Consider the following 9923-nt stretch of genomic DNA (forward strand, 5'->3'; position numbering starts at 1 on the left):
TCTTCTAAAGGTTGTGTTGTTAAGCACAAATTACTGATACGTGGAAGTGCAAAAGCTATTAAAAAAAAAAAATCTATGGAATCCAATATGACAGTACATAAACATAGAAGTCCTACAGCAGGGCAGTGTGCCTGACAACTAGAGCTGTCAAATGGAAAAATCTCTGAGAACACCAAGCCTGAAAAATTTTCTCCATTACATAAGCCATGTCCTCTGCAAAGTTAATAGACATATATAGAAAATGAGGAACAGTTCCCTGGAGGTGCTGCCTTATGCAGTACCACTTGCCAGCCATGGTCTTTAAATAGGAACATCTCAATTGGAAAGACAGACGATGAATTATTGCTGTCTCTTAACGGCCACAGAAAGAGATTATACGACAGGAAAATTAATTTGAAATTTTGGTGAAGCTAAGGATTTATGCTTTAGTAATTAATATAATATTATTAAAAGGAGCCTTTAGTTTGTACACCAAAACAGCACTTGTTGCTCCGAGGCGTGGTGATGAATGAAGTGGTACCGAGTGGTGGATGCAGAAGTTCACTTCACGTTTCTGCTCAGGTGAACGGCTCTGTTGGTCTCCTCTCTCTGATGTACGCAAGTGGTTGAACAGCGTTGATTAATGAGAGTCCTGTGAAATTCCTGCACCCTCCCTCTCAGCTCACCTCCTCAATTAACAAAAAATTCTTCTCTCTTGTAGGACGTATGTGTGAAGGCTTATTTAGCTCTTCGACATCACACAAACCTGCTGATCATCCTATTCTCCATGATGCTAATGACTGGAATGCCTCAATTAACCAGCAAAGAGGATATTGAATATATCCGGGATGCACTGACAGTAGGGAAAAGTGAAGAAGATGCCAAAAAGCATTTTCTTGATCAGATAGAGGTTTGCAGAGATAAGGGCTGGACTGTGCAATTTAACTGGTTTTTACATCTTGTGCTTGGAATCAAACAAGGAGTAGAAAAGCATTCTGCTTAACGTTTTGTGTAAATTAACTGTGGGTATGAATAGGAGGTTAGTGAATCTACATGTTATTTATGCATTCTGAATAAATGAGCAGTCAAAATTGCCTTTACTTTGCTGGCAGCTTAAATGGAGCTTCTAAAAAGGCAAGGACTTTTGCTCTGCCCCTCCAGAAGATCTTCCTGCAGTGAAGATTTTTTTCTTCTTTTTTTAATGTCTAATGAAACTTCAAGTTGCTGGATTCTTTTAACTAGTTGCTTTGCTGATGTGGTCTGCATTTTCTTGTTTTCTTTACTAATAATTTCAGATAAATATGAAGGAAGAGCTTGAGTAAGATGATAACCTGCATATTCAGATAGAAATCCCTTATGACATGACCTTCCTTGTTCATGAGGGTCAAGCTCTTCAAAAGCAGAAGAATCTATTTAAAACCTATGGTTATACTGAAATCTCTGTAGGCAATTCACTTCTCTCTCAGGATGGCTTACACTCAAGTGTTCTTCACCTACGTCCCTCTCTTTTATCCCTTTGTCAACACTTAGTCCTTTTAGGATTTTTAATATGTTGTCAGTAAAAACCAGCTTTGACTCTACTGCCAGAGGAGATTACTTTACCGTTCTTGTAGCCTTCTGACATACGCAACTGAGCTTGACTGTCCTGCCAGGAGAACTTCATAGTTACCTGGAAGTTCCTCAGGTTTGAACCTGAAATTTTGAAGGTTTAATTTTGAAAGGTTTTCTACTGTACTTTTTAATGGGGAACGTCCGTATTATATTATAGATTATATTCTTACTGTAAAGTTACTAAAATTCCGCCTGTATAGTAAAAGCTTTGTAGAAAAAGCAATGGTACTACCTTATTCCTCAGAGAAAACTCCTTATGTAAGAGTAATTGACATTTTACCAAATATTTGAGAAACCCAAAGTTATTTATTCTTTGGTGATGTATTTTCAGGATATACCTAGAAGGAATTAAATCTTTGAAATTGTGTATATTTTGCTATTTATTTTTAAATTCCTTAAGAGATTATACTACTGAAAAGCTATTTATGAAAGAAAAAAAACCTGTATCTTTAATTTCAGTATTTAAACTTAAAAGAGGAAAATAGGCAGTGTTAAGTAGAATTTTAACTTCTCTACTGTGAGATGCCTACAAATCATCAGGTCTGCCTATGGTAGAAAAGGAAAAAATATTTAGCATGAATTAGTCTTTGACTTGAATTATTATGGTATACTTCCTGCTAATTGATTTTTACCAAAGAGAGAGAATGACTTACAATATTGCTTTTTTGCACTTGTGCCTGTGTAATTTCTTCTTTCATTGTAGTTTTACATGGGTTTTACATTACATATAAATGATTAACTGAATTTTTAAATTCTGTTATCATTTGCTTTGATCATTTCACAGAACTGTTTTTAACTACTGCTACCAGTGTTACTACTGAGTGTATTGAAGGATTTTTAATAAATGTACTGTAATTGGTGTCTCAGTTATGAGATAGAGCCAATCTATTATTGAAATGTAGATGTTTAATCGGTTACTGTGCACAACTATTTTTGATGTATATGGCAGACTCTAGTTAAGGAAATCTAAAAGTTAAAATGTAGAATATTTTGTTGTTCTGTTACATTATTATTCTGTACAAGATAGGCTTAAGACCATACTAAAATATAAAGTTAATGGTGAATATTGCCTGTAAAACAATATTTTTAGATTTGTATTTTGGAGATCTGAAATAAATGGACATGTTCTATTCACTTGATTTGTCATTCATGAATAAGCTCTTTTGCCCAAAATACACATAAATATTTTTACCCGGTTACTTAAAGACTGTGTAATCTCAGTAAGAAATCATATTCAAAGTCCCACTCAGAGGAGCTGGTTTAGTTCCATATTAATAACTCTGTATGATGTCAGATACCTTAAATTTTAATAGTCTGTAGTATTAGAATTGCAATTATTATAAAACGTGAATCGAATATTGCGACTTTCTAAGATCACTTTATTCATTCCTGGCTTGTTCTGTAAAGAAAAATCTGAAGATTTTATTAAGTTCCTAGTTTTAAAAGATAAGTAAATCTACTGCTAAATTTAACTCCAGCATGGGGAAATAAACGCTAATTGCAGCTCCAAGGGAAATGGCACTCCTGAAGGAGCCTCCATAGGCAGAAAAAGGTCTACAAGAGATCTGCACCCAGAGGAAAGCTGTTCAGTCCTTCACTGCACTTAGATGGATCATTTTTGTCAGCAATTTACAATGTGCTGTATTGAACTGTAGACAATGTTTGTTACTGACATCTGAAACACCTCGGTGCTGAGCTAATTAGCAGAATTTTTCACGGCTTTCCTTGCCCGGGAAGCCTACGGCGGGGCTGCCTGGGCAGCGCTGCGCTGCCTTGTGTCTTCCTTTGAACACCTCCCTCTGCGCCAGGCGTGGGGTGTTTGCCAGCCTGACTTCTGGAAGATCAAAAGTCGCTGCCAAATGTCTTTTTTACCTACAGAACGAGCTATTGGGCATCTTACTGGCACTTTATTTATAAATAGCTGTGCATTCATACGGCTGGCTATCTGTTGGCTTTCGTGTGCCTCTGGAAACCTCCGCCCACACCTGACTTGGTTTTCTGGCAAGCCCTGACACAAGGGAAAACAACGCAGAGATGTGGTTTGAGGCAGTCCAGCTTCAAGGTGGAGCGGAATTGCTTTTCAGGTGAGGAGGTGGGCACCAGTACGTGTCGGCCCGTCCCAGTGCGGAGTACGGCCGCCCCTTTCTGGAGCAGCGGCTGCATACACGTGGCCCTCCCTGAAAGCTGGAGCTTCCGCGCAGTCGCCGCTGCTGCAGCAGGAGGCTGAACCACAACTTCCCGAGTTGGTGCCTAATGTCTTCCTGTGTGTAAACACACCAACCCTTCAGAATAGCTGGTTTATAAGGGCTGTAAACCAGGAGATGTAAATTAGTCACTAACCATGTTTTTCACAGGCTCTAACACAGCATGTGGGGAGAGAAAATTAAATTTTCTGATTAGGTCTCAATTATCATCCTTGTCTCCTCTCAGCCTTGAGACTATTTTTTCAAAAGTATTTTTAAGGGCTACTTTTACTTTAAGGTTGTCACGTTTTGAGGTCAAAAGACCAGTCTATCAGCTCCCAAGTCAGGCGAGACCCTTGGGTCCGACTCCCCCTGCCCTCTCTTGACAGCTCAGGTATATTATATTTTCTTGATAGTCTAAATTCATGTTACTACTGCACCTAACAGTGAAAATTTGAATCTATTCTTACAGAGTCAGTGCCTCAGACTCGGTTGTGACTACTTTGGCTCCAGCAAGATCATCGAGCTGTTGGTTAGCCATGAGTGTGTCCCCAAGGCTCCAGCCTAATTACATTCCAGGACAGGAAGAGAAGTTGAAAGGGAGCTACAGTGTACAGTGTGATTACATTTAGATCTTCATTGAATACAGTGGTTGCACTTGTTAGAGGTATTTATCATTAACAGAATATTTAGCGTTATTTAACACTTAATCAGCTGAATTTCCTCTAAAATGTGACCAATGATACAGAAATACGGATAAGAAGAACTGACTTGAGAGAAATATCGATGGAAATTATAACTCTTTTAGGGTGTTTTTGATTATAAACCTTTTTTACTGTTTACTAGCAGCATTCTGCAAATCCGCGAGAGTAGTCCCAAGGACTACTAGATTACAAACTGTGCCAGTGACTTTCTAATGCAGTTTGTGTAAAGTAATCCTGAAAATAATAAGTTATTAAAACTAAAATCTGGGATACCAAACCATCTGCAGGGTCTGGTGTGCCCTTTGAGCATCCCAGTAACCCTGAAGTGTCTGAAGAACACTGACGTGCTTTCACGAATCTTCTAATTCCGATTTACACAATGTATGTTGGAAACAGCACTCCTGAAATGGCCTGTTCTCCTCGACAGAAGTCTGCAGGACGAGGTTCCTGCCATGCTCACCCCACTCTGCATTTTGGAGGTAGAATTGGCCAGAGAGAGTACTAATATGTTTTTAAACTTTGTGGCACGTTTACAGAAAATACGATTCATGCCGGAGAAGAGAAAGCAGTTTATCTGCAGTATGCCGTTAATAATAAGAACTAATCAAAGATAGAAATGACATGGTTATAACCATGTGAGGTTCGTACATCACGACGTCATTAGGAAAAAGGCATTGGTGACTGGTGCTAGTATGATGCAGGAAGACGGTTGGAAGGACATGGCTTTTCCTGGCTTTTTGAGCATCAGTGGGTCTCTCATACCCAGCAAGAGAGAGGCTGGTGTCCTGCCTGTTGATAATGAGCAAGTGGACACTCGACAGGAAAAATTATTTCCTTTGTACCCCTAGGGATGGAGGTTTGTCATTTCGGAGGGTGCAGGCAGCCCCTGACATGGCAAGAACCCTCCAGAGGCTGGGGAAGGCAGTGCTTAGAAAAAGATGTACCATATCTCAGGTGATATCCTGGGAATGCAAAAGAAGATGCTGTCACTTTGGAAACAGCAGCAGCACGGTGCCAGAAACACACCAGTTAATTTTAGCTAACAAAAGAGACCTGCACATGGCAGGAGTGCTGTATCTAGTAAGTAGGAGCACATCCCACACTTTGGTGCAATCTCTCTGGTGTTCAGCATTAGGAGTGACGGTTTGCAAGTGTTGGTCACACTTTCAAAGCTCCAGTGTGGTCAGAGTTTATCACCCAAGATTTAAAAAAAAAAACAAAAGCAAAGAAACAATTGGTCTTGTGCTTCTTCCCCAAATCCATCAGCAGGTGTCTGGGGTTGGCATTAAACTCATCACATGGGGAAATTATTTCCCATAGTGATGGAAATGCATTTTCTCTGAAGCATTTGGAGCTGGCCCCTGTCAGGGACAGGACATCAGCCTGGACAGACGCTGGCTCTGATGCAGGATGGCAGCTCTTCTGCTCAGCTGTCAAATGTCTCTGCACAAAAGAATCTCAGTGAGATAAACAGGTCTCCTCAGGAAATTCTCACCCCCCAGCCCAAGTTATCCTTCATTTTGATGAAGTTCATGACAGCATCTCTGTTTTACAAACCTGCTTCTTTCCCACAGAATGTGACACATTTTCCAAACCTTATAAGACAGTAATTCTGCCTGCCTAGAGAGAAAAACACCCAGAGATCTCAGTAACTTTAAAGCAGTGTGAAACCGAAACGCTCTAGGCAGGGACCTTTCGATTCAAGGTGGTGCCTCATCAAAGGCAGGCAATTATTCTTCAGCCACCACAGACTTTGCATTCTAGGGAGATGCTAATTAGCTAAACATGTTAATTCTTCAGAGGACCATCTGTGGGAATCTGTCTTTGCAACGACACACCAAAGCAAGGGTGAAGAGTGGCTTCTAACAAGACCAAAGACTGACACCAGCCTCATGGGGAGTAGGTGGCCATTGGGTGCAGCTGCATCTTTCTCAGGGCAACGAGGACCCAGTGGCAGCAGCCCTGGCAAATACAGGTGTGGAAGTCAGGGTCTAAGTGCCAGGATGAGCTGCGTGCTCTGGGGCTTCGAGGCAAGGGTAAGCACATTGCGCTGAAGGCCAGACCAAAACCCATTTGATGACAGATTCTGCCCCCATCTCTCAGCTTTTCTGAAAAAGGAACTGCAGAGCCCCGACCCTGTGTGTGGGGAGGGAATGGGGCGGCTGACCCCCCTGAGGGCTCTGAGTGCACAGCCAGCACCACCAGCAGGGCCTGACCTCAGCAGACAAGGTACGGTGCTGGAGGGACCCTTTCCCGGGTTTCATGCAACTGCTGTGCACAGCTGTAGTTCCTTAACTCAATCTTAGTTAAGTGTCCCTCTCAAGGATTTGAGGAATGCATCTCTTGGAAGACTTTTTCCTAAAATCTCATTTTTTGCCACCATTCTCTTTTTCTTACACTCCCCTTGCTTGCTTCTGTAAATGCTAACATGAGCTCTTCAGAGCTCAGTGTATGCTTAAAAATCCTTATTTATCCTTATATAAAAGCTTGTTTAGTTTACTCTGTCCTCTGGAGTTCTGTATTCCAACAAGCCATCTAAACATAGACAACATTGCATGGCATTAAGATTTAAAAACAAAAGAGCAAGAGGACTGTTTTCACAATGTTGTTAGCACCAGAAGAAAGGAACCAACTGTCTTCAGGGGGGCTGAAACACAAGACTCTCACCCCAAATTGGAGATTAAAAAAAAATCCTCACTCATCAAGTATATTTTTAGAGTGTTGACTTATTAAACTACCTTCTCTTCCTCTGTACCCATGTGTTCACACAATTGTCTTATTCTGAAAAGCCAGCTGTGGATGCACACATAAATACACGCCTCTCCATGGCTGCTCCGATGGTGTCTCCGCTAACCCTTCATCACCCTGCCAAGAAGCTGACCACTCTTCATTCTCTGCTCCCTTTTAATTCTCTGTTGGACTGCTTTCCCACAGGGCCCCATACTTCTTTCCCACAGGGCCCCATACTTCTTTTCAGTTCGCCGATGACACCAAGCTGTGTGGTGCCGTTGACACGCTGGAAGGGAGGGATGCCATCCAGAGGGACCTTGACAGGCTGGAGAGGTGGGCCCGTACCAACCTCATGAAGTTTAACCAGGCCAAATGCAAGGTCCTACATCTGGGTCGTGGCAATCCCAGGCATAAATACAGACTGGGTGGTGATTGGATTGAGAGCAGCCCTGAGGAGAAGGACTTGGGAGTACTGGTGGACGAGAAGCTCAATATGAGCCGGCAATGTGCTCTTGCGGCCCAGAAGGCCAACCGCGTCCTGGGCTGCATCAAGAGGAGCATGGCCAGCAGGTCGAGGGAGGTGATTCTCCCCCTCTACTCTGCCCTTGTGAGACCTCACTTGGAGTACTGCGTCCAGTTCTGGAGCCCCCAACATAAGAAGGACATGGACCAGTTGGAGAGGGTCCAGAGGAGGGCCACGAAGATGATAAGAGGGCTGGAGCACCTTTCCTATGAGGACAGGCTGAAAGAGTTGGGGCTGTTCAGCCTGGAGAAGAGGAGGCTCCGGGGTGACCTTATAGCGGTCTTCCAGTACCTCAAGGGGGCCTACAGGAAAGATGGGGAGAGGCTGTTCAGGAGGGCCAGTTATGATAGGACAAGGGGTAATGGTTTTAAAATAGAGGGAGGTAGGTTCAGGTTGGATATTAGGAAAAAATTTTTACTATGAGAGTGGTAGAACACTGGAACAGGTTGCCCAGAGAGGTGGTGGATGCTCCATCCCTGGAGACGTTCAAGGCCAGGTTGGACAAGGCCCTGAGCAATCTGATCTAGTTGGAGATATCCCTGTTCCTTGCAGGGGGGTTGGACTAGATGACTTTTGAAGGTCCCTTCCAGCCCTAACCATTCTATGATTCTATGATTCTATGATTCTTTTCTATACCAGGCCTACAAAGTGCATCTGGAAAAAGAACAATGAACATCCAAGAAAAGAAAGCATTCTTCTTCTACCTCGTGTTTCCCAATAAAGATTTGCATGAGCTGCAGACATCTCTATGTGGAGGAGTATTTTTATGACATCAGCCACCCACATAAATGCTGGGAAAAACCCAACCTATGCAGAGGGGTCTTTAGTTAATGCAAAACTTATCCTCGCAGTCCTTAAATACTGGTGTTATCAGGACTATTCAATGAGAATAAATACAGTTTATAAAATATAAACTTGCTCTTTTTTTTTTTTTTTTAACAGTAGGTAAAGCCATAATATGAATGATTATTCCCTGCTGCTGCTCAGGTTCTTCAACCCAATTCCTCACTTCTATTCTCTTGTTGCACTTGCTTGGACCTCAAAATCTAAAACTGGAACAGACTGTCCACTTGTCAAAGCCAGGAAATGCACAGCTGAATGTTAGCAAAAGAGCAAAGTGTCAAAAATACAGGCAAGCAGAGACGCTGTCAACACCTGCACTGGGAGAAACTTGCTAAAAATTCTCCTGACTGTGAATTGCTTTAGAAAAGGAATATAACAGCAAAAGAAATCAGGAAAAGCTGTGCGCATATGCTTCAAGGTGCAAAGCACTGAAAGACCAAGAGTTCCAAGTTTAATGCTCTATATTCACCCTCCTGACTGCTGTTACCAATGGGCTCAAAGTGGAAAAGGAACTTTATAGTGAATACACATTTGACTGGAAATGTGGAAAAATCTTAAGGCAGTTAGTGCAGTAGTGACAGAAATGCAGCCCTTCTCCAGGATGATCAAGTGTGGGGCCACCACAGTCTAGTTATCCCAGCTGGTATCATGTATGTATCCTGTCCAAAACTGTGATCAATCTAGCTAGTGGCATCAGCAACTGGATCCACTGAGAAGCAAGTTAGCCACTTAGAGTATTTCTCGTAAAGCAATACTTCAGAAAGCACCCTTTACTATATCACCTTCACAAGAGATAGGCCAATGAAAAAGGTACATGGAAGAGTCTCTATCATAACTGCAATGTCCTAATTTACAACAGAATTGAAGGCAAGTACAATAAATAGCTGAGTGTTATTTACAACAATTTACAGCAAAGCAACTAAAAGCAACATTCTGTCAAAAAGACATGGAAACCACAACACAGATGGTAACAACCTGCCAGGATTTGTTCAAATTCAGAAGTTGTGGATGCCCCATTCCTGGAAGTGTTCAAGGACCATGGCAGGGAGGTTGGAACTAGATGATCTTTGTGGTCCCTTCCAACCCAAACCATTCTATGATTCTATGATATCACATAGTTCACAACAAGACCTCCTGAAAACTTAAAAGATACCACAACCATTGAAACACAATTTAAACATGACAAGAAATAGACAACTTGCTGGCACCAGTGAGAATAGCACTGTTATACAGAGAAGCTCCATGAGTGCAGAGGAGGACAGAAACATCCAAATAGCAACGTTTCCGTTCAAACAGGGAAATAAAATATTTGTAGATGTCAGAAATTTCACAAATCCACAGAGATCATGA

The 9923-nt window shown here is 41.9% G+C and overlaps 1 protein-coding gene across 2 annotated transcripts in view; it reads left to right on the forward strand.

Moving 5' to 3' along the window:
* The window catches only part of PIK3CG (phosphatidylinositol-4,5-bisphosphate 3-kinase catalytic subunit gamma), a 36313-nt gene extending 33666 nt beyond the window's left edge, over positions 1-2647 (forward strand). For both annotated transcript variants that reach the window (XM_086610170.1, XM_086610171.1), the window contains exon 11: positions 701-2647. In XM_086610170.1, the coding sequence (XP_086466296.1) occupies positions 701-982 (282 nt within the window). In that variant the 3' untranslated portion in view covers positions 983-2647. The remainder of the gene's footprint in view (positions 1-700) is intronic.
* The last annotated feature ends 7276 nt before the right edge of the window (positions 2648-9923 follow it).

The sequence above is a fragment of the Tauraco erythrolophus genome, chromosome 4, assembly GCF_009769465.1.
Source record: "Tauraco erythrolophus isolate bTauEry1 chromosome 4, bTauEry1.pri, whole genome shotgun sequence".
NCBI classification, from domain to species: domain Eukaryota; kingdom Metazoa; phylum Chordata; class Aves; order Musophagiformes; family Musophagidae; genus Tauraco; species Tauraco erythrolophus.